The sequence below is a fragment of the Photinus pyralis genome, unplaced genomic scaffold (assembly GCF_008802855.1).
Source record: "Photinus pyralis isolate 1611_PpyrPB1 unplaced genomic scaffold, Ppyr1.3 Ppyr1.4_LG5, whole genome shotgun sequence".
In the NCBI taxonomy this organism is placed as follows: Eukaryota; Metazoa; Arthropoda; class Insecta; order Coleoptera; family Lampyridae; genus Photinus; species Photinus pyralis.
In genome coordinates, this window is record NW_022170596.1 from 32850548 (window position 1) to 32876877 (window position 26330).

The 26330-nt window shown below is 35.3% G+C and overlaps 1 protein-coding gene across 2 annotated transcripts in view; it reads right to left on the reverse strand.

Moving 5' to 3' along the window:
* The window catches only part of LOC116171693 (cardioacceleratory peptide receptor), a gene marked incomplete at its 5' end in the record, with an annotated part of 76744 nt that overhangs the window by 34273 nt on the left and 16141 nt on the right, over positions 1 to 26330 (reverse strand). For both annotated transcript variants that reach the window (XM_031488663.1, XM_031488664.1), the window contains 1 exon segment: positions 14155 to 14466. In XM_031488663.1, the coding sequence (XP_031344523.1) occupies positions 14155 to 14382 (228 nt within the window).

The window sequence follows — 26330 nt, forward strand, 5'->3', positions numbered from 1 at the left end:
CAAATGTTTATATGCATTTCACTGGAGGTTCTCTCTATCTATTAGTTCCAAAATACATGCAATACAAAACGGTTTCAAATTTACCTAAAGGTTAATATCTTTAAGAAACCACAAGTTGTTCAGATTTTGCCTATAGTTGTGGTTCAACTCCAATCCACCACAAATTACGACAAATTTTATTATAGAATTTCAAACCCTAATTTGACAATTATTATTAATTAATATATTTTATGTAATATGTTAAATAAATAACTAAAAATACATTTATCTTAGTAAATAAAAAATTTCTCTTATTCCAATGCTTCGCCGCCATGTTCTAATAGTAAATATCACTGTACTTCGTAAACAAAATGTCCTTATCAAGGTCCTTGTAGATCGCGATAAGCTCGATAACTTTAAGATCGGTTGTCAAAGTTAAATATTGATCCGTTGCAATGTTACTAGTAAAATGTTAAACGAGAGAATTTTGAATTGGTTCTAATTAAATTTGCTTTTTCGGAATCAAAGATATTCTATAAATTTCAATGTGAATATTGTGTAAAAAGGGAGATGCATTCCTAAACAACATTTTCTAATTTTCATTAATATACAGTAATTTGCTGAACAGTAAAAATCAAAAACCCATTTGTAGAAAATGTTCAGATAAAAGAAAAGGAGCTCTCTTACGTTAGCAAGGGGAGGTAAAGTTTAGTAGAGAATCATAAGGGCTAGTCGACGGCATTTTAGTAATTTTTTTATGATACATTTTTCTGGTTGCAATTTCCCGTTCAAAGGAAATTCCCAACCCTATTTGCAGAAAAAACCGATGCACCTGTTGGATTGTTCGAATTGCCATTCCTCTTTTATCCTTTAAAAGTTACCATTTAATTTCATTTATACGAATAGGGATATTACGATTTATCATCTCCTCTATAGTCTTACGTCGTTTGTATCCACATGTAGAAATTATGGTATGCTTTAGTCGCACGCTATTGCCGTATTGATTTTAGTAAAAAACTAACCTGATCTAGTCTAGACTAGGTCCGTGATGCACCAGTTTTAAATATAATGTGGGGTGTCCTCCTTTCCAATTACGTACTACTTCAGACATTAAAAATAAATGATCGGGGGTTGGTACGTGGGCCCGAAGGACAATTTAATTAAAAAGTAATATTACATACTTTATGGAGTCAGACGCAGTTATTAAAGTGCATGGATAATTTGCTGTAATGAATATTTCATCCCCTTTTGTTAGAAGAAAAGGTTCAATTAGCAGTTAATTTGCTTTTTCCATATAATTACGGTCTAGACTGGGAGAACTGTACAATTTGTCATGTTTTGGGACTTGTGAAACCACACGAAGACTATTACACTATCAACATTCCAGAATCAGTACAGTGTAATTTAGTAGTCTCTCCAACAGTTCGGTCTAGAGTCACTTAATCGCTTTTTTCACAATACACTTTAATTAGGTACAAACTATTCTTTCAAATATCTTACACGATTATAATTACCCTCGTGTCTAATAAAGTCATTGTGAATTTTCTGCTCTCCATGTTGCTCCTGTTCCATTCGTTGTTTTCTAAGCACTACAAGTACCTACTCCTTCATTGAACTGTCTTCTTCCGTTAGGTTTACATGTATAATGGCAAGTTGATAAAAGCAAAAGAAATGTGTTTTCTTTAATTTGGCAACTGGTGGTTTATTTATGCAGATGCGACAGTGGTAGTAATCTAATTCACGAGTAATAAATGTGAAAATTTAAAAAAAAAGCAAATTAAAGTATGCAGCTAGTGGCAAATGTCGCTACAGTACATAACATACAGTAAATACTTTATACAGAAATCCTGTTGTAGACTTTTTGTCTACATAGTACTACTTTTTGTTACCTTTAAAACCGATTAAACGACTTTTATATACATATCTTCGTTTAGCATCCCTATTTTAAATCCAGTTGTGTTAGTTGAGTGTAGTACCATATTTCCCAAGTTTTTTTAAAATTTGTTGTGGTTTGAATTTTACTTTTATTGAACAAGAGGTTTAGCTACTTTAATATGTACAAATTGACTCCTCAGGTGACATGTTTTATATTATGGACCTTCAGGTTGTGGTTAAACAAATCTTGAATTGAGTTCACTATTTCACACATATATAAGAGATACAGAAGACAGGGCTGCAGCCGAGGGTATACGGCGGTATACGGTGTATACCTTCTGGTTGTGATCAACGGATTAGCGTATACCTTCTTAGAATAACAAAGTCCAAAAAATCTCATTTTTGTGGCACCCCAAAATGCAATTGCTGCAAATACCTACAAATACCACACGATAAATTATACAGCCGTTTTTATAGAGTAAACCTTCTGATAATTTCGATGCGTGCACAGTATACCCCCTGCTAATTTTACGACTGCAGCCCTTCAGAAGAACCAAAATATAATCACAGCAGCAGGCATTTTATGATCATCTGATCATATGATCAGAATAAATAATTTTCGTGTTACCTCGAAGATGTTGTGTTAATAGTTGAAAAAAAGCAACTAGAAGACCATATTTTTTACATTTGATTTAAAGGACACTGCGAGAAGTTGATTTTATTTTTCATGGTCTTTTAATAGTGGGAGCGGCCCGTGAGAACAAACGGCATTTCGTATTAAAATTGTGCCACTTGGAACACATGTTCCCTGGACCTATTGGAGTGATTTGAGTCGCAGAGCCGGAAGTTCCGTCCCTTAGGATTGAAAATGGCGCTAATTTTCAAAATTGAGGCGAATTTCAGGAAATATCTGTTTTTAGAGCGATTTTTACGTGGTTTCCGAGGGTGAAAACGACAAAAACTATATCCGAAGCTTATTTTTGTGTGTGGGAAGCATGATTGTATGATATCTTTAACGTCCGACAGGATTCGAAAGTTTCTTGGAAAGTTTGACCGATTTTCGTGGTTGAGGTGGCGTTTTTGAGATTCTTTTGGGTGAAGATTACCAAAAAAAGACCTATTAAAAACCTTTTTCTACAATCGATATCCAAAGTAGGCATTTGCGCTCCTATTTGACAACGCAAACGTCAAAATTTTCGAGGAATGTCAATTTGTCGCTTATAAGCGACAAAATAAAAAAAACGCTCGCTCTCCAAATTATAAACTATAAATCAAATATGCATTGCTCAGAGTATCCAATGACAACGAGTAAATGACATCTTTCATTTGGGCATAAGATTAAAATAATAATCTATATTTGAGTGAAAAATTTAAATTTTTGGAAATATGTGAACTGCTCGATTGTAGAAAAAATCTTGTGTGTAATTCGAGCGCAAATTGATTGTTGATTTCAAGAGATTAGCGCGGCAAATGTCTCTTTCAATCGACAATATATCATTTTGCGCTCTTAATACACAAATAGCTATTTTTTATGAATTTTTAAGTATTTTGAATAAACAGGTCGAGGTAAACTAAGTGCAAAGGTGAAACTTATTCATTGAATTCGGTTTTTAACTAAAAATTGTTGATTATTGAAACATATTTACAAGTAAAAAGTCATAAGTCGTCAAAGGGGAATGCCTCATCATCGCTCAGATCTCCTGTTGCAATCGAGATATAAAAAAATGTTTAGGTAAGATGATTAAAAATAAAACTCTGACAGTCTAGTTTATAAAATAAGCATGTACATATATACTCGGCTCCGATTTTTGCAGTGTACTTGACAGTTAGAACACTGTAGGGTGCAGGGAAGGCTGTTTCGCAAGCATGAACACCTTATGGTCTCACAACTTCACTTGCAGCCGCATTTCCCTAGGATTGTGAGCTTCTTTCATATTTACACCTATTTGGTCCAGTTTTGGTTCCCAGCCCACTTTCCCTCGTGTCCATCCCCCAAGTTGACGGATGTGGAGGGCATTCAGTAGGATAGAAGCAGTGCCCCCACAACACATGACCTGCATGATTGGGGACAGAAACTGCAGTAATTTATTTTTGGTACAATATAAATATTTTCCCACATTAGTAGTGAATTTCTCCTGTTCTTCGGGGTCATAGAGAACGGTAGTAAATTCTTCCAAAGTTTTAATTGTTTTTTTCTGTTATTCCTCTTTGTGAATTGGAGAGTTCAAGTAAAGCTGGTGTCACGTCCGGGCGTTTCATCCAAGTCATAAACGCCTTCTTGTTTCCAACTGAATTGAAGCAGGGCGTTGTGGCACAACCTGTGTAACAATGAAAGCCCCGTAGGGCTTGTGAATGTTCTTCTCCAAGTGCTAATACAATCAAATGGGTCGCTATATATCGACGCTTGGCCCCAACACCTGACAGATATCCTTCTTTCAGTCCGAGTTCTTTCAGAAAAAAAAACAAAATATATATGACCATCAGAACGTCAGTATCTCAAGAGTGGACGAGGATGTTCTGGGCTCCATGCTCCACCATATCTTTCGCATAGAGGATGATTCGCCCGTCCGCCTCTTCTTGCGTAACTTGTATCCCATCAAAAGGGAAAGCGTTCTCAATCGTAGGAAAATGCGGCTGCAAGTCAACTTGTGAGACCATGAGGTGCTCATACTTACGAAACAGTCTTCCCTGCGCCCTACACAGTTCTAACTGCCAAGAACACTGCAAAAATCGCAGCCGAGTATTATTATAAACATGACTGTCAACATTTTATTTTAATGATTTTAACTAAATATTTTTTATAGCTCGCCTGCAACAGGAGATCTGAGCGATGATGAGGCATTTCCCTTTGATGACTGATGATTTTTTACTTGTAAATACGTTTCAATAATCAACAATTTTTAGTTAAAAACAGGATTCAATGAATAAGTTTCAGTTTTGCACTTAGTTAACCTCGATCTGTTTATTCAAAATACAAAAAATTTCATAAAAAAGGCCTTTAATGGGTCTTTTTTGATAATCTTCACCTAAAAGAATCTCAGAAACGCCACCTCAACTACGAAAACCGGTCAAAACCTTTGAATCTTGTCGGACGTTAAAGATATCATACAATTGGCCTATACATGATAAATGAAACATGCTTCCCACACAGAAATTAGCTTTGGATATTATTTTTGTCATATTCACCGTCGGAAACCTCGTAAACGTCACCCCAAACTTAAAAATCGCTCTAAAAACATATATTTCCTGAAATTTTAAAAACTGGCGCCATTTTCAATCCTAAGGGACGGAACTTCCGGCTCTGCGACTCAAATCACTCCAATAGGTCTAGGGAACATGTGTTCCAAGTGGCACAATTTTAATACGAAATGCCGAATAATACCAATATTTATCACGAGCCGCTCCCACTATAATTAAAGGTCTCATCAAAAAGAACCTACCAACTACCGCTCTTCTTTACCCTCTTAATAAAGTAAGGAATGGGTGGGGGCACTGGTTTTTACCTTCATGGTACTCTAATGAACGGTCTCAACGAAAGAAGTTAATTTCTCCCAACCATAGTCCTCCTCCTCCTCGACCCCTTATCGTGATCGGATATAATTCCTTGTATCTTATGAACCCCCTCCCCATTAATATCTGCCAAAAGAAGGTAAGCATTGATAAATATAGCATGCTACTATCTTATAAACCAACAATATAGTAAGCAATTTCGGTTTTTAAACATGCGCATTATTTGCACAAGAGTTGTGCACAATTTAAACTTGTTTTTTACGTTGAAATATTTCTCACTTATTTTTGAGGTGCCGTTCCACTCATGCTAGTCACGCTTTTTAATACCACTCGCGCTTAATCAAACTAACTAACTAGCATTCGTGACAGCACCTAAAAATTATCGACAATACTTCGACTACTCTATTATATATGAACTTAACTACTTAAACTGGACACCCAGTTCTCTGGTATTCCATATCCTGGTGCTGTTGTAACAGTTGACGGCTCTGACGATCCCTTTCCTCTGTTTTAGTAAAGTCCCTTAAATTTTCGGTCTACGGTCCTGTCCTTGGTTCGATCCACTTCTTAATACTTCAGGCCGACTATCCTGTGCTTGATCCAAATCAATTCCTTAGACCTTATTTCCGTCCAAGTCAACACGACGATCCTATCCTTGTCCTATGTCCTTTTCTTTCCTTTTTAATGACTGTTGAAACCACGCGAGATGTAGTAAGGCTCGAAGAACCAAATATTGTCCAAAGACAAAATGAAATCCTTTGAAAAAGGACGGGAACTGTTTATTTGTCGGCTGTATGTTCTGTTATTTTTTATTACCTTGACTACACCAATCAAAGGTGACTACTACTGCTAAATTGTTGTTTGCGCCCGTCCACTTGTTCTACACGATATCAGTATACGGGTACAAATCTTCTACCCTTTGGTACATTCATTCGAAACTCCAATCAATATTGTGCGTGGGGATATGCTTCCAACAAAGGATACGAGTCAAAGACATCTTTTGCAATTGCAGAAAGCGATCTGAATCTTAATCGCCGTGCTTCTCACACTCGGGCGTGTTTTAAACAGAGATTCGGATGCAGATATAATAAAAAAAATAAAGAGTCTAGAATGGTTTATTTGAGAGTTATGTCAACCTTTACTTTCTGCTACCGCTAATCTTAGTAATTCAGCGTCAAAGTGTCGTATATTTTCTTCTAGAAAGGGCAAAATTGTTGAGGTTGTCACACGTGGAGACGTTATAATTGCATAGTCCACCAGAGAACCTAAAGCCAATTAGGAAATTCAATTAAGTTAGTAACCTAAAACCCTATGTCAATTTCGTAACTTGACAAGACGCATAACTCTGAAAGGCGGTTAGACTCTACAAAATAAATAAATCCAATTTTCACTAGCACTCCATCTTCATTACAGAATTACCTACTTAATTACATAAACAAACTAAAATATACCACACTAGCAATTATTATGGACGTTCCGCGTATGATGTAACCTCATTTCCATCGAAATTTTTGACCTCCCAACACGCGCCTTAAATACATCTCCACTTTATCTCAAAACTACAACATTTCAGCCAATAAAAATTCCATAAATCCATTCTAATCTTTCAATTGAGCGGAAGTTACAACTCAGCCTAAAAAAACGAGAGTTATCGTCATAAACTATTCAAAAGCCCGTAAACGTTAAGTTTATGGGTCCCATAAAAATTTGAAGGTAGTAAATAGGAAAGATTTAATTAAGTAAACGCGAAGTGTATCTTATTTGGAGTGATTTATGAATGGAAATAAATCATACATTTTTTTCTGAAACGGCTTAAATCTGTTGGCAGATTCATTAAATCGAAAATAAACGCTAAATTATGACGCGTTATCCAATGACACATTTACATTTCAACGCCTACAAATTGTAGATTGTGACATTTAATTAAGACTTCCTCTTTGGTAGATTGATGTTGGCATACTTTTCATTTGGACCGTTTAGGATAAGGGACTTCAATTATTCGATTATGTATGCTCTAGACCTATACTATGTCTTTACTCATGTCTCTTCGGCGGCTGGTTTGGTTCAGAATCAGAACGTGTTGACTAAGGTGAGTTCGACACCAAGGTACTATGCGTTTGACTGTTGCTACAACCAAATTGGTACATGTAGGGCATCTTATGCCCAAATTCAACTCTAAAACAATAGTATGAGACTTTTCAAAAGTCCGGAACCCAAACAAGATTAAATTTTCTTAGCTTCCAACAAAATTGATGTATAGGTCAAAGTTTTGGGTATCTTCAGTGTAAGAGCAACACTAAAACGACAAGTTTGCATCATTTACAGATAGCAATAAAACTAAAATGGCCGCACCCCGTACACGAGCAAAGTGCGAAACAAAGAACAATCCGCACTTGCCGCTTAAGGTTTTTATTGAAATGAAAAAAATAGACCGGAACGTACGTCGTAGCTTTTAAACTGAGTTTTACACAAAGACCCTATAATGGCACAACGAACTACATAGTATTTTTAAACAAATTCTACGTGGATGTTTACCATGATTGTGTTAAAACAAAGGAAGAAGCTATCACAAAGTGTATCTGGAATTCAAGAGTTGTTATAGTTTCGAGTTATTTGTTGTGGTGGAGATGAACATCTGGAATAGTTAAGCTGTTGTATGCTATTTCAGACAGAAATGTATGAAACCCAGAATTTACACGGGAGGGAGAAATGGACGGGCGCAAACAACAATAATTTAACAGTAGTCACCTTTGCTTGAGGTAGTTACGGTAATAAAAAATAATAGAACATACAGCCGACAAATGAACGGACTCTGCTTTCTCAAAGGTTTTTATTTCGTCCTTGGACGTAACAAGTATTCTTAATTCTGTGGTTTTATGCCATCTAGTGGTAGGTACCTACATCTATCATTTGGCCTTAATGCTGACCTGGTAATAAATTAAGTGGAACCGAAAGCAGTTCATTTCATATACCGTGTTATCTATTTAGAGGGATTTCCTCGACCTACTTTTAAATGACCAAAACTCTTCTGAAAGACGCCTAATTTTATGCAACGCTGCAACATGGACACGCATTCTGCACTGTCATTCTGGGTTTTAATAAAAGCGACAGTAAATGCTTTTAGGATATGATAAAGAGATATTAAATTCGGCCGCTATTACCCTTAAGTTTCTTATGGGATTCTCTTACATAAAAATGAAAAAGTTCAGTTTCATATCCTCCATTAAAACTGGGGGTTGTTTACGCTATCTTATGTGCATCGCATTTAAACAACCACTAATTTTAAAGTGATCAACTTACGCTCCTTAAACTGTTACCGGTACTATACTGACAATGTAAACTTTTTCTTCAGTATAATACATCGCATACAAACAAAAATAAAAATACCGATTATTATTATTATACCGCATACTTTTATTTGTTTTAAGAAGTTATTTTCGTTGCATAAAATTAGTTTTTATCATTTAAAAGATATAGGAAAAACACACAAATCCCTATCTCTACTTCTACATCTATATCACTGTATATTGTATAGTAATTCAGGATATGTTTAAAACTTAACGCATTCGTACACAAAGCCTCTTGTTGGGCTTGAGTATTGTTAGCAAATCCTTGTTCAGTATAGATTTTATTTACTGATTGATAGAAAACAGAACCGAATAAAGGAGAAACACCCCCGATTCAAATTTGTCTCGTAGGATGTGTGCATTCAACTTTGGAAGTCTTTTATTTGTACACTTATATTGATACCACTTCGGTAGTTGCCTGAAACTCGCACTTTAGTATTGATTTGACGGGGATAGAAGTACTGTATGGAAACTGAAGGTATCATTTGGAACCTTGAACTTGCCTTTTAATAAGTCCCTTTCTTTCGATAGATTCGTTCGTGAGAAAAATTTTCCTATTTGCACCCGTTTCTGTTGCTAACGTAGGTGTCGTCGAGCCTCAATCTGATCTCAGGCGTGTTCATTATATAGAACGTCGAGCGATGCCGTAATATGGAAAAGGCACGCAGGTGGCTGTCAGGTTTAATAGGAACGTGATTGTCATCAACGTAATGTGTATTTAACCTACTTTTTTTACATGAACCAAAACTTATACGTGGTAGTAGCGATGAGTTTTTGTTATCAAATTAAAACTGACTACTTGTTTCGGACATTTGCTTCGGCCAGACAACTTGGAATAATCGCTTTTTATCGACGTTTATTTCAAAAGCTTTTTGCACAATTCCTTCTATTGATATGAGAGACAAATGCGACTCTTTCTGAACGCGATACTCAACAGGTATACTCTTTTATAAAGTTAGAAGTTATTTAGTATAAATTACCAATCTACTTTTCATGAACGTGCAGAGAGGACTAAAATGAAAAATCCAACAAAAACTCTGTACCGAATTGCTGGGTTAAGTATGGATTAAACAAGATACATCAAGAGAGTAAGTCAATCAGAATTAGGCAATGTGTTGAAACTAGGATGCTACATTAAAAAAGACTGTTATGAAACAAATGTAAAGAAGGTTAACCCATGTAGGTAAACAAAACACACGGGAATTGGAACCATGCTATAATAACATATAACTTTGTCTTTAACTGAAGGCTATTTTGTTGAATTACTCAACAAGGGTGCGAGGAACAGTCTACAATCGGCTGGAGCTGACGGTGTGCCTGTCACGCCCCCAATTCTTCTCAATCTCAATCTCTAACCGAGATTCTAGACGGGCCCTGATGACATGCTGCAAGTATTTTTTTTTTTTTTGTGTCAGGTGGGGAAATGCATTATGCACACTCCGGATGGAAAAGTCCGGAGTAGTGTGGGACTCTCACCCACTAAAACCCCACCCGAGGCTTCGGCTTCTAGGGCCATTCGCCTTTATACATACTTTTACACAGAAAAAGATGACTATATAAGTACGATTTCTTTTTATATCTAAGTACCGATTATACTTAGTGTGCCACACTTGATTTTTATTAAATATTAATGTGACCATATTTTATTTGCAATTAATAATAATAGAAGTTAGGCTAATACCAAATTATACTTTAGGTTCACACTTTACAAGAAAATAACATAAAAATGGTGGTTCTGCTATTTATATAGGCACGTGAGGGCAAAGATGATAGTGTTGAGCAATCAATAGAGAAAGATTATTGAATTGGCGTTAAACAAACAAATTCGCGAACATCTTGAAGGCAGCCATTTACTTTCATAATGCCAGTATGGGTTTAGAAAGAACTTATCAACCACAGATGCAATTTTACAGCTAGAAATCCAAATATGCAACGAATTTGAGAGAAATAATCATGTGGTGGCACAATTTTGTGATTTAACGAAACGTTTGATTGTGTGCCACATGATATCCTAATTCATAAATGTCAATTTTATGGTTATAACAGTTTGGCACTAATTAAATCTTACATGTCAAAACGAAAACAATTGGTAGTGTTAAATGTGGGGTACCACAGGGATCTGTACTAGGGCCCACTTTGTTTCTGATCTATATAAACGGTCTACCAATACATATACCTACATCATTTCCAATTCTATATGCAGATGACCCCACTGTTACGACAAGTGTATTACTTATGGCAATAATTCCATGGCCGTGTAGATAGTAAATTCGTAAAAATCCAATATGGCGTCCATTATAAGGAAGTTGATGTCAATACCTCGGAAACCGTCATTTAAAAAATTTTTTTCTACGTTCATTCAATCCCATCGAATCTTGCAACTTTTATTTGAAACTTTTTTCGATAGCTCTCTTTGTTACTAAAATATTTGAACTTTTTAAAAATGGACTTGTTTCCAATTATCTACGAAACGAATTATTTTTTTCAAAATATCGCATCGGAATATCCATCAGCCTCAAAAACTACACAACTTTGCAAATTGAACCGAATCTGTAAGTATAAAATAGCCATGCTCTCCTACTCAATTTAAGACACCCTGTATAGGTGGGGTAGGTCAGGATTCCATTTCAAACAATAAATTCAAGTCTTCGATGTCCTCATACAGTATCAGGGGTTGGTACCGGAACCGAAAAGAACCGGTACCGGAACAGATTGCATTTATCTTTCACTTTGAACCGGAACCGTTATTTAAGAAGATTGTATATTGTTGCTCTTAAAATTTGCTTCTGACTTCTGATTTGCTCTACTTTTCCTTGTTTGAATCATTATTAGTTCTGTAGTAGTATCAATAAAAACGCCTTAATTAATATTGATTATCGCCGATCACTTATCCGGTATCGGCTAGATGGCCAAGAATAAAATCTTTCCTTCTGAATTACGTTCAAGAATTTACAACTTGCAAGAAATTTCAAAAGCCAAAAATTCAAATTCTTACTTTTATTCAGAGATGCCCATTAATTTCTGCCAACTTAACCCTAATTTATGTTGGAACTCTTGAAAACAGAAAAAGACTCTGGAACCGGAACCGAAAATTACTGAAGCCACAGAACCTGAACCGGTACCGGAACCCTTAAAAAATAATTCTACCTAAATAGTGCGGAAACGGAACCTATATTTCACATGTGTTCCAAACTCTGCATAGTACACATTTTTATAAAGATAGAAAGTGCGGTATCTAATGGAAACAATGTAAATGAAGTTGTTTAAAAGAGGCAAGCTTTTTTGGGCTTGTCGGAGAAGGCAATTACCCCCTTTGCCCCTGCTGTATTCGCCACTGCTAATTAAAAGAGATGTTAATTCAAGAAACTTTTTACTCGTTTAATGAATTCTTTTTGCGTAATTTTGGAACATATAATCCGTAAATTAATCTGTATGACACATGTAAAATACTTTTTTTCACTACTAGCGTCTGATGACATGATTATTAATCTTTTTTCCACTTGTAAAGTAGGCTTCTCGGCAGTTGTTCAAAGTGGTTAATAATGTCCACATTATTAACCACTTTGAACAATAATAAAAATAATGAAAATAATGTGGGCAAGTAACTAGTAACTAGTAACTAGTAGTCAATAATGGGAACTGTCACGCTGTCACTTTTAGAAAACACAACCCGAAATTTCGCTCAATAAACGTTTAGACAAGTTCTCTAAAATGAATAATTGCCACCATCCGCCATTTCCAGAGAAATTACATACCTAAAATTATCACATTTTGAAAAAATTCGAACTCTTTGAAAATGTCTTAATGACAGAACAAAATACGGCTTGTTTGACTTGTACTTCCAAGTACTTGGTTAACATGTTAAATTAGGTAATAAATGGTAATAAACAAAAAAATTTGTCCAACCGTTCACTTTCTTATCAATAATAAAATTAATTTAGAGGACTTCAAGTACTTGTAGTGAAAAAAATAGTATATATACCACGGTAGAGAAGTCTATTATTGCCTCTGCACCTTACACCCCTCGGCGCAAGCGCCACGAGATGTAATCTTGGTGCTCAGGCAATAATACTGTACTTCTCTACCTTGATATATAATGTACCATTATATTATTGACACAAACTAAAATTATTATATTACTATTACACCTTATATCCAACTATCATCAATAATAAAACTGTTTGAAAAAATGCACCTCTAGCTCTCTTTCTATGAGGTTCTCACTCACTCATCTCCAGATCTCCAATCCTTTTTGCTTCCAGAAGTTTTGCCGATTTCAGCGGAAACTGTTTCTACAAGAAGACCCACTCAAGTTTTTCTTGCATGTTTTAGGTTAGATCAAACCAAGCAAAACCTTCAGAATAAGGAAGGGACCTTAAAAGTTATCACCATCCAATCTTTTTGGGATCAGGAACCGAGGTCCTGCCGCCTTTCCCTGACTAATGTGATTAATGCCAGGATCCCTGGCCTGTCAGATCCGCCCCTCTTCCTGTCGGCTCTGGGGACAATCTGAACCCTTGAGCACTAAAAGTTTTCTGTCAAAAGTCCTCAATATAAGTTTACATTAGCACAAGCTACTGCCATCATGGAAATTGAGGGAAGGGTAAACGGGATTGTTTGCTAGGAAATGTTTGGGGAGGATTACATGGAGGGGGGGGGGGCAGTTGTACTCGGTGGCTCCCATATCCCCTGATCTCCTTTTACGAGCTCCAGGGTGGAAGTGGGTCAATTGTACCCACGAGTTCCAGGGAGCCTGTACTTCATTTGTGATTACATTACTTTCATTACCTTAGCAACCTGCACTTTTACGCTTTTCGCTAGAATTAAATTAGTTCGCATTGCTAACGCAGTTGTGAATATTGTAATTAAGTATCAACTGTGTTTCAAATTAAATTGGTGTATAGTCTAAAGTTAAAATTACATGAATGAAGGCACTCCTTGAATGTAGAAATTGAAGTTTTCCAATTAATTACCTGATAACGTTCTTACTGAAATAAATGAATAAGGCATCCGTTTCCGTTTTCGACTTTTATGCCACATAGTAGATTAAGCAAATTATTTGATATAAATTAAAAGCTCTGCAATGGCTTCTTAGATTTATTTACAATAATATGATTTCAACTGATACTGTGCGAAAGCTTTGTCTTCCCATGGGGAAAACCTTGTATATGCTATATTATTTAGTTCACGTCAACAAAGGTTTTAAAATTATGACTTTCAGTAAACGCTCGAAATCAGGTTGGGAATAACATTGCGCGAAAGCATCGGCATGGAAAGGGTGCATGAGTTCAATTATTAAACAAAAATTTCTAAGAATTTTGTGTGGGAAACTCGATTCTATTAGCATAAAGTTACCAGTGCTAAAATTTCCCAGAGACCGAAATAAATGCTAATAGCTGAAACAACCCCTTTGCTTCCAGAAACATTAATATTGAACACTCACCTTATAGAAGTAAAAGGAATTTAATCCTTCGGAGGTAGGTCCCGGCGTACCAGAAAGAGAATGTAGAATACTGTCAGTGGCATTATCGGGCGACGTCGTCGACTGAATTTCGTAGCTTAATGGCGGTATCATCATCGAAGGTAGTGATGTGGTCACCTCGTCGCTTTGCCAATTTAAGTTGATTATTGCGGCTCCGTGCCTCACTTCCAATATCGGCTGTCTAGTCATCTTTGTCTTGTTTAAGAACCATGTTATTCACACTTCTGCGTGTCATTCAATCTCATATTGCTGCCTCCATGATCATATATGCGCCTGAAACAAATAAAATATATTCGGAGGAGTTCCTTTCAATTGAAGCGTTTGTAATAATTCATCATTTCGAAAGTACCAGGTTGAACCCTGAGCTTATATGGCAGTTCAATTTGAAACAAGTTTAGTTGAATGTCAATAATGTACCTTTTTCATAACCAGTAGGTACAGTAAACATAAAATATTTTATTTACAGCCCTTGTCGTCTCGCAAACTTTTAAACGTCACTACAGATTTTCCGGATTTGTGATACAAATAAGAGGAACGGAAAAAGACAAATTTGTTTTCACATATAATATTTACATATATTGCGCACTTTTGTTAAGCAACTTATGTACGTTTTAATGGTAGCAGTGAAAAGAGCTTCTAGGGCCTTTCCAATGATGACAGACCTTCTTAATTAAAAAGGGGCTAAACTCCTTGTTTTTGAAATAAACTTTTAAACAAAAATTCTACGCGAATATCTAAATTATTTCTTAAATAAGCTATAAATTTGACGTACACAGAAGAACTTGCTTCAAATAATTATATGAGTCACTAGAAAATTACGTATTTGTCAGATTAAGAGGTAATCCTAACTAACGTGATTACAGAGCTGTCACAGACACTCACAAATCTTATTGGAAATACTTAGGACTTGCAAATATGGAAATATATTCAAAAACAAAATACTTTTATACTTAATAACGTGCCTAGGACGACGTGTATCAAATAACGGACGCGGTTAAATTTTGTAAACCGAGGCGTTTATGCGTTGTACCTCGACGAGTGTAAAAATAACGCGTGGTTGATCAAAATATGTTTTTACTAGTGTAAAGTCATTCGAATTATTGATAAGTATTGAGTATTAATTACAGTTTTAATATCTGATTGCTTCCGTGTCAAACGTTAGCATTGTTATTTCGCAATATTTTATGTGCAACGCGATTCACTATCCCTTGTATTTGGTTGTTGTGTTATTGTCTGAGACAGATTTGCATAGCGCGGATTGACTTCATACGTGTAATTGATTAAAAAATTTTGAATCTCGTTTTGGGATCCTGGTCTGCTTGGTCTGAAAAGAATTTCAAGCACATTTTTACAGAAAAAAAACAATGTAATGCTGTGGTAAATTGGTAAAGTCTTCGATTGATACCCAGATGCTAAGGAAATCAAAAGGACCAACAGGACCAAGTCTCGTTTTATTTCACTACTCAGAACCGCATTTGTAGCAGAAGAAGCAGCTGACATAGTTACAGTTCTGGAAAACCCCTCAGTGAACTTTTTTATGTGTTTCAAGGCAAAAGGAGAAACAATCACTTTGGCAATCGAACAGTTATTAGCCCTTTTGTATGGCGGCAATGTCGATTTGGACAATTTAAGGTTTTTGTCTAAGGAGTAAAAAAAGGACCAATTTAATTTATCCAGGATACCACTTCGTCAATATCGAAAACTTGGATTTAAGATTAGAAGACATGTGTGGGTATATGAAACGTTAAAAAACATGAAATTTCCGGCATAATTATGATCGCAAATCACTAATCACATTGGCCTAGAACAGTAGTCAGATGAAGTGTTACTGTCATGGAAACTAAAATATCCTGACATAAAGCAGGCTGAAAATTAAGGTTTCAAGGCGATTTCGGGAAAAAACATCCCCTTACAATCAAAGTTGCGTTTATCTCAAATTTTTTCCTTTATTTTGTTTATTTTGGGGGACAATTGATCCCCGGATAATTTGTCTCCGATTTCCGAGAAACACAGTTTATTTAATAATATATTTGATTATACAAGAGTGTTTTAAATAGCAGAGGAAAACGTAAATCGTGTCTTTTTTGGTGGTGGATGTTAACCGTTGTTTGTTTTTTGGTGGACGCTTATTGTCTTGATTTTTGTGCAATTGTACCGTATTTGAACGTCCGTGCGATGTTAAACCTTTTTATATTTAATTAGATATTTATACTTTTTTGATAAAACCCCCGGTGACACCTGTCATGTGGAAGGTAAGGTACAATGTGTCAGGTTAATTTTAAAGTTTGTTACTAATGCCAACTGCAAAGTGAATAATAATAATGCGAGTACAGTGCAAACCTTATCGTTATCCGATAAATGTACTTCTATTTATTTGAAGCTATTGGTGGCTTTTTCTGCTCTCTACATGTATCTAAGAGGGTAATAAAATAACGAAAAGGCCTAAGCAAACGGGTCGCCCTTAATTAAAAACTAACTCTACGAACACCAAGTTTATCTGACGATTGTCCCAATCTCCTTTCATGGGAAGATCACACGACACCATTTCATAAGTACCCAATCAAAGTAAAAGCCGTTTTAATAAAATTTGACTCCTAATTGTTTACTCGAGTGTCCACAGACGGGCTAACACGAACATTCATTATTAGTACAGAAAAGGTTCATCTCATGAACACGCTTAATTACCTGAAAAACAAATAGGGAGCTTTGCGACAACTTCTTAACGATCTCCATCTCCTTTATTACCAGTGGTTCTGAGATAAACCCCCGATCCAGTCCGTATAATAGAATTTGTTGAGTAATTCTCAAGTAGTTTTGTAATTACAAAATGGACGTGCTTTTCAAGCTCAGATTGTTATCGCCGGGGGAGTAATGACGAAAGCGTTACACAATGACTTATTAGACTAAGTGTTGCGTTGGTAGATTTAAAAAGTTTAGTTACGTGTAGTTTTCAGTACTTGCCTCCAATCTCCGATTTCTACATCCCAGCAAGTTTCGGAAACGTATTTTTATTTATAAGGGACTTTGGTATGAGTGTTACCTCCAAACTATTTTGCGACAAAAGATCTTAGAAACTTGCAACTGTCAATTTTTTTAGATTAAGGTAAATGCAAAAAAGAAGGAAAATTGGGAATAGATTTGTAGCTTTCCTGATTTGTAGATTACGGAGGTACAAACATTCTAACTAAAACCACGGTTTGGTTGTTTTGCCCTTTATTATATTACGGCTACGAATTCCACTTTGGGAAGCTTTTTACTGTTATAATGTGAAGGCATTATGAAATTGAACGTCATTTCGAATATATGAAAAATTAACTAATGGAACTTTGTAACGTGGGCGTGCAGCGGAGTAGAAACGCATTAAATGTGTTGAGAATCAACCCCCAGAACAACACAGCATTACATTGAAATTGAGGCAAATTAATAATGAAACCTTACTGTAATAATAGAACTTCTGCCGAACTAAATACGAGTATACAGGTATGGAAAAAAACTTATTGCGGGTATGTAATAAGCGAGAAGGAAACCCAATGAGCATTACCTATATGAGTGTGAGAGAGACATTTGCAACTTTAACAAAGCTGACAATGACAGTGGGCATTAACTGTATCGTTGATACTACCCTACTGAAAAGTGGTATCAGCGCTTCTGCCTACTGAGTTTCTTTCTACCTTATTATAAGTGAGGCCCGCATTATTTTTTAAAGGCACTAATGACTGGACAAGTGATACTCGTTAGTGCTTCATTAGGACCTCTTAGTGCTTTAAAACCTAATTTGAATTTGGATTGGATTGGTTTTGGTATTTGCCTAATGCGTCTGAAAAATTAAAATTGTGTAATTACTCGGTATCCAAAAAACTAAATCCAAAAAGAAAATCCGCCTGAGAAAATGATGCACAATGGTTTACTAAACGATTCATTCCAACAAATAACAACAATAATTGTACTTCTTGCACTTTTCTTCCGAGATGGTATCGCCCCCCCCCCCCCCCCGCTTTTTACACCAAGCAATCTCCACAAAAAAAGGGAGTCCTGTTTTGGAAAACGTGATACCGCGAGAGAAATATTTAAATTTACCAGTTCTTCGAAGAAGTAAACTAAGAATTCGTCCCTTTATGACAGTAAAAACCGCCATTCTAATTCAAATTTAACGCTAAAATCTGTGTGAGATTGCCATCGAATTATCTTTTGAGCTTTGTGTTTTGGTTTGTAACAGGATTTAGAACAGTGTTATTATCTATTTATACAGATCCTCCGTAATCAATTTCTGAGAAGCTATTTACAAATTTCGGACGCCTGTTATGGTGTTCTGGTATGTAGAAATCTTGCCTAAGACGACTACTAAAGTTCAAATCTCCTGACGAGAATACTATAAATATGGACCAATAACTGCCTATGGTATATGCTAGATGCTCTTGAAGCCCTTTAAATAAACAACTGAATAGGGCAATAACAGCCTAAAGTTTTTTATCGCACTATTGAATAAGAGCTTAACAACCACTTTATATAGAATTTGTGGCTAGTAAACTTCAAGAAGCACAGTTCAGGCCATTAGTGTAGCTGCTTTTTTAGTGTTAACGGTAATATTTCATAATTTCCATGTTATTACGGTGTATGGAAGTGCTCGAAAGCACTTACCCATTGAGATGACGACCGATATGCTGTGTATTGCTATATTTCTGTAAGTAGTCAATTCCAAATTTTAAAGCTCACTTTTAACGTGTGAATGGCGTAGTTAATTTAATCAAAGTGCCATTTGTAAGAATGTTAAATTAATCCCTTTCTACTAATAGTTAGCATAGGCACTAAAAAGTGTACGATCTAGATTTTAGGGTCAATGGTGTGTCACACTGACACATTCAATTTGATTCAGCTTCTTATTTAAATATTTATTTATTATTATATGAGACGATAATGGGATACTTTAACCATAGAGTGAATTAACTTTCACGAGCTGGTCAGTTTTCCTTTATCGTCGTGTATAATACAAAACTTTATTTTATAGCAGAAGCCATACCAATCATTGTAAAGCTTCTGACAATAATTCTGTTTTTAATTAAACGTCAAAAATAGCAAGCTTAGGGTCTGCCATCGCGGTCGTTTCCATGTGAACAACATTGTCATATATTCGGAACGTCATTTTATACCGTGCTACGCGTCCCATTTTAAATAAGAATAATTGTCATTAGAATGCATCATCATCTGTTTCAAGTTATTTACCCCTGCGGTTTTAGTTTTAATATATTTTCCAACCTAGTAAATAAAACAGAAAATGTAGCACAATAGCAACAAATTTTCGATTTTAAATAAGATAACGTTTCATACATGTAGCCTCCGTAAGAACAAAATTCAGTGTTAAAAGTGGAATTGGCATCAAAGCAAGAAAAGTAGAGTTAGCCCACCTACCTGTTCACTGTGTGGATCATCAAAGAAAGTGAATTTTAGGTCACAGATTGAAGATTCTCAAAGGCATAATTCATGTGACATTTAAATTGAAAACTAATATCATTTGGGCAATTACAGTTTGTTGCTTTCGCATAATTCGCACGTTTTCGCTTGGTTTAACGCAATAGGCGCCCTATGCACTATTGCAACTCCTATTAAAATGACTCTTGCATGGTTCATAAAGTAAGCTATTTATGTTTGAAAGCACTTAACAAAATCTGCATAATTTCCACTTACTGTCACAAGTACTAACCGCTATTTCAAACGACATTACCTTAGAAAGGCTGAAATTTTTATTTTTCTATACATGGCAGTGATATTATAAAGAGTTGCATTACCGTGTATTTGTAGATGTTTCCCAACTTGGAAGCCGCATATAACCTATGCAAAATGGCAAATTAGGTCAATGAATTCTCAAATCCGGTGGCAGTCTCGTGCGAACAATATTTGCATCATAATAAATCCTTTATTCCCCAGACGATAAATTACTCACGCGCGAATAGTGGAACAAAGTATTATTTTGCGAAAAATTTTTTTTTTCCTTTTTTTATTCTAATTCTCTATTCCACGTGTAGGTTTCTGATCGTCTGAGGTTATTATTAATATTAAATTACAGTACTGTTAGGTAAACTGCTATAATCCTTTTTTCCTAAAAATGACCTCTTTATGTTAAGTATATACATAACAAAGGCAAAAAATACGTATATAAAATTTCTAAACTTAATTTACTCGAAACAGTGTTTTTTTATTTAACATAGTTTGCCTCTGGGGTACAGAGGTAGGATGTGTAGGTGTATCGCCATTCTAAAAGTGCCTACCTGGAAACGAAGTATTTCAAAGTTCAAGCACAGATTAACTCATCATTTCCAAAATATATTACTAATTCCTGCTAGATGCTGTGTAACTATAAGAAAGTTACTTAACAACCTAATTCGGTTTACACGAGAGAACTAGAAGAGTGACACCTCCAAACCCACCAGAGAATAGTTAGGGGTAGTAATGAACAATGCACAGTTATGGACCCTAATCTGGTAGATAGCAGCTTGAGCAGTGACTCTTCCCTGAAAATCCCATGTTGGATAATGGATAGCGTTGTTTCTAAATACGTAAAGGGCACATTATGCCTTTTCTGTAACAAACAACAACACAAACCACAAATAAGAGGAGTAGTGAATAGCGCAGCACATAAAATATTGCGTAAACATTTCTAACAACTGACACTGACCAGGTAAATCGTATACTAAACCAAAACGAAAAAAAAGGTTGAGGGAAGAATGAGGAAAGATAAAGGGAACCGTGAGGAAAGAACAAACTTGGGAAAACTGTGTGGGTAAGCCCTAAAAAATGTATTAAGAAAAATGCTGCGTAATAATTTAACATACTATACTGTTTATATGCAAATACAAACCCATAATAGTACATATAGGTAGAGAAGTACAGTATTATTGCCTGAGCACCAAGATTACATCTCGAGGCGCTTGCGCCGAGGGGTGTAAGGTGCGAAGGCAATAATAGACTTCTCTACCGTGGTATATATACTATTTTTTCACTACTAGCACTTGAAGTCCTCTAAATTAACATATTATATTGATAAGAAAGTGAACGGTTGGACAGAATTTTTTGTTTCTTAATTTAACATGTCAATCAAGTACGTAGAAGTACAAGTCAAACAGGCCGTATTTTGTTCTGTCATTGAAATATTTTCAAAGAGTAATTTCGTTCGAATTTTTTCAAAATGTGATAATTTTAGGTATGTAATTTCCCTAGAAATGGCGGATGGTGGCAATTATTCATTTTAGAGAACTTGTCCAAACGTTTATTGAGCGAAATTTGGGGTTGTATTTTTTAAAAGTGACAGCGTGACAGTTCTCATTATTGACTACTAGTTAATAATGTCCACATTATTAACCACTTTGAACAAATGCCGAGAAAGCCTACTTTACAAGTGGAAAAAAGGTTAATAATCATGTCATCAGACGCTAGTAGTGACAAAAACCCTTCAATGGAGCACAGCCACGGACATCAAAAAGAAAGAGAGAAACCACTTCAGAATCAGGAAAAGTAATGACGCACCAAGGGAAAAATTTGTATGTAATCAATATGAAGGCAGAACCTTCACAGAATGCGAAAGAAATACTTCAAGAAATACCGAACGCAATACCGAATTAAAGAAGGGATAGCATGAAGTGCAGTAAGCGTGAATTCTAGCGACAAAAGAATGAATTAAGGTAAAAGAATCCTCGAATACCCGGATAGCCTCTAACGACAAAACAAAGAACCATTGTAATAAGAAATATATAATACCACCAATTCCATTATCAAAAATAATCTCCTTCTTTAATTCCTGCTATAAATGTGGTATAACATTTATTGTTCAGCATTTCCTTGTTATTCTTAGTATTTGAAATGAACATCTTGGCTCGCCAGCAGGAAAGAAGGTCGTTGTGCATTCTGAAACAAAATTTTGAGTGTGAAATGTACCATTATTATTTAGGTATAATTTTCAATTTAAAAGCAGTAGTAGAAAAGAGGTATTTCACCACAACGTAATCCCTAATTTTTGTTGGTAAATTTCTGAACAAATACAATAATTAAGTATTGGAAAAACAAGATGACGTTAATCTTGAATGGTTCTAACTTTCGCTAAATTGATTGGGTAATTGCACTGTAAAAGAAATACCTTTTAGTATTCGACTGTCTAAGGACGCGTTAGTTAACGTATTATCATAGAATTTACGCGATTATAGTGACATTATTATCTGTGCATCCCTTGAATATTTTTTGTGAACTTTCCATGTAGGTGCAGAACAAGAAAATGTTTTGTAAATTCAGCTTAGTTGATCATTTGTGTAGTTTTGGGAACTCCCATGGATGACCAAATATTTCTTTAAGAACTCAAATCTCTTATACAATAAAATTAAACCCGAAAATTTTACAAGTTCTGAAACGTATTTCAAATATCTTCCTAAAACTAAAACCTCAAAAACTTAGAAGTTCTGAATAAATAGTACAGAAATCGATATCCAGTTTCTAATTAATTAAAAAACCTGTGTCTCTCTATTAATTATATTTTTTTATCGTTCGTCTATGTATTTTGAGATGCGTGAACTGTATAAGCCTGAACTGTCTAAAATTATAAACTCGAAAATTATTACTAAAAATCAGTTTTTTTTACCAGGTTTTAGCCCGTGGGGGTCACCGCAAAATCGCAGGCACCGATCTTGTACAACAAAACAAGCGGCGCTGACACAGTTTAAAATTCACAATTTCGAGTTTTGTGTATTTTATGATATCACGAGATTTACTAATTAGCGTCCATTTTGTTTTGAACTATCCGGGGTCGATTTTATATGCGGTTTCGCCTAATAAGCTCCCAAAACCAATGTTAAAATGTAGCATTGAAAAGCCATCCCTTATTTACGTCATGGTAATAAACCTAATCTTACGGACGTGCAGAAATGGTAATTTACACGCAAATTTAAATTCAAGAGCCTTGGAGCTTATTAGGAGTATCTGACGCTAACGTTGTTTATGCAAACGCTTTGGTTAATCCTAAATACAATGTACGATCTTGTTAACACGGATTATTATCGAACATAGAACGGAACTAATCCACCGGTAAATGTACATTTACTGTGGACGCAATAAAAAGAAAGCATTTTGCTGATGCCCCGAAGGAAATTTGCAATCTAATCAAATTATTTTATCGTACAGACGCAGATTCATTTTCGGAATAAACTGCGTACGCGGTCACATATCATAAGTGTACATAAATTCACAAAGGGTCCAAATCGATGGTACTAAATTACACCCTCTCTGTCATTGTCTCTTAAAGAAATGAAACTCCAAAGAAAACCTTTCGACCGCCACAAATAATATTAAATTATACGCCTTGCTAACGGCACAAAAACATGAAACACTTTAGGAGTAATAAGACTTTAATATTGTACAATGCTTCCCAGTAAATCCCCATTAAAAGAAGATCTCAATCTCGTCAAGATTAGATGAGGATGGTTGATTTAAATAACAACCGTAGGTAGCAGAATGGAAGATTGAAGCTCACCTTTCTCTACTTAATTATCTTTACAGTGAGTTAAATTAAAATGAAATCCACTTAAAGTCGGGTTAAATTGATTACTCCCTTGAAAGAAATAATAAATTTTAATGAAACATTATTTGGAGAGCTCGGTTGTGCACCAGTAAAGTCACATCAATTAAGATAGTAAACTCGTAAGGTTTTCCCTTTGAAGGTAAAGATTTTGTCAACAAGTACACGTGCATTTATTAATAGCGCCTATTCTCTACACGCAAAGTTTAATCTTACTAAAGGAAAGCCCTGTCGTTACCAAACGGCTTTGTGAGTTGAAAGCGTCTTATTTATATGAATATGTGGAAAATAGGATATTTTAATAAGAAGTGAGAGGTGTACGTCGCGTGTGTCAAGGCTTTCAAATTGGGAAAATCTGTCACTTTATTTCTGAATGGGAATTTCTAAACGTGCCCTTCGAACGTGCACTAAAAGCAACGTAAAGGTTTCAGTTGCCATAGAAAAGGACTTTATAGTTTCGCTCTAGGGAAGTACTTTGTGCCGGTTTTTAAGTAGCGTAGAACTATTAAGACCCCCAGTAACTTTTGCATTTTTCAGAACATGTTACTAAGGCTGTAAATCACAAATCATTGAGCCGCAAGTAATTAAATCAGAGATTTAGACTCTCGGAGACACAGGTAAGTTGTAAGTCGCTGAAAGCCATTCAATGTAAAAATATCTGACATTAAATCAATCATCAATAAGCTCAGTCTAAGGGATTTAGGCAAAAGCCAAAAGCATTTTAAGAATGAATTAGTTTTCAACAGAGAATTTCTAGTCGCGATTTCTATAACCATAGGGTTTGAAAATGTCAATATTACATTATGACAGAACTTTCCTTTATTGTTATTTTCCAGTCAAAAGGTTATTAGAAAAATTTAAATAGAAACAGTCCCCCATATTCGTTTAGGTGTAGCACTTGAAATATGCTCTACGTGCCTTGTTATTGTTATGGATAAATTCATAAAATTAAGGTATTTCACAGATCTTACATATGAACTAATTCTTCAAAGCACTTGCAACGTTTAAGAACAATATGTCGTTAACTGGTCGGCCAATTTGCCCCGATGAGATTATGAGATTATGATACAAATTTACAGCTACTGTTACAACTAGTGAGTTTAGGGCGGCGTGGATGTATCTTGTTGATAAAAATTGGCAACTTCGCGTGTACCTACCCTTAACTTTTGGTTTTCTTGCAATTGAAAGACCCAAAAAAGGACTACGTTTTTAGAAAAGTCTAATGTGGTACACTAAAAAATGATACGAGAAGTTTGCGAGCAAAATCGGTTTTCAAAACTTCTTAAGTTGGAGAGGAAAGCTTCTACCGTCTCTTTTTTTCGCTTATGTTCGTGAGGCAAAACGTCCCGACGCGGGTGCCAAGGTGTCCTGGCTCCAAATGATCCCGGCGCCAACTAACTTTGAAGTAGAGTAGGTAGTAGATAAAATCCTAGAAGGATATCGCCAGATGGATAAGACAAAAAAGGTGAAATTAGGTCCACATTCAGTACAAATATGACGTGTACACTTTCCAAACAATACATACAATAAATTTTGCTCGTTCAAAGCTGATCCAAATGTCACGGCATCAGCAGCAGGATCTCGCATCTTCAATAAATCAAATTTTCTCAAAAACGTTACATGCCAATCGTATAAACGGTCCTAATGAATCCTATGTCCGACTTGCACGTAATGGAAGGAAATCGACAAGCTTCGTTCTTTATAAAACACTACAGTGGTGGGATAATAAAATTTGTTACCGTGACGTTATGTATTCACTTTGCGACCCCAACTTACTAGGAGAATGATAAACGGAATGGAATTAAAACTTTGGAAGAGAAGTGATAAATGGACGCACGGGCTCCATCGTAAATCAAATTGAGGCATTCCTTATGTAAATCGGTCACCTTATTTACAGTGAATCCAAGAGTGGGGAAAGCTATATATTTGACCACGTCTTAAACATATCCAAGAAGTGCGTAGAATCCAAAACACTTTTTCGATCAGACTTCTCAATCAAAAGTTGTAGACTACACCTTTTTCAAGTGTAATTCAGAAACCATCACATGTAATTCAGATTAGTCAAGTTAATTTCAGAAAGCGTAGATTGTAATTCCGATTAGTCAATTGGATTTCAGAAAGTGTTAAATGTGATTCAGATTAGTAAACTAAATTTCAGAAACTATCAAATGTAATTCAGATTAGTCAATTTAATTTCAGAAAGCGTAAATTGTAATTTAGATTAGTCAATTGGATTTCAGAAAATGTTAATTGTAATTCAGAAACCATCACATGTAATTCAGAACCGTAATTTCAATTTCGGAGAGTGTATAAAATGTAATTCAGAAACTATGGAGTGGACAACAATAACAAAATCACATCCAGAGGTATTTTGATAATTTAATTTTTAAAGAAAAATAACGAATTATGAATTACAATTGATAAATTCTCAATTACAAATGACGGACTCTGAAAAACAATTTACACTCTCTGAAATACAAGTTACTAATCTGAATTACAATTTACGCTTTCTGAAATTAAAATGACTATCCTGAATTACATATTGGGATGATTTCTCAAATTCAATTTACTATTCTGAATTACA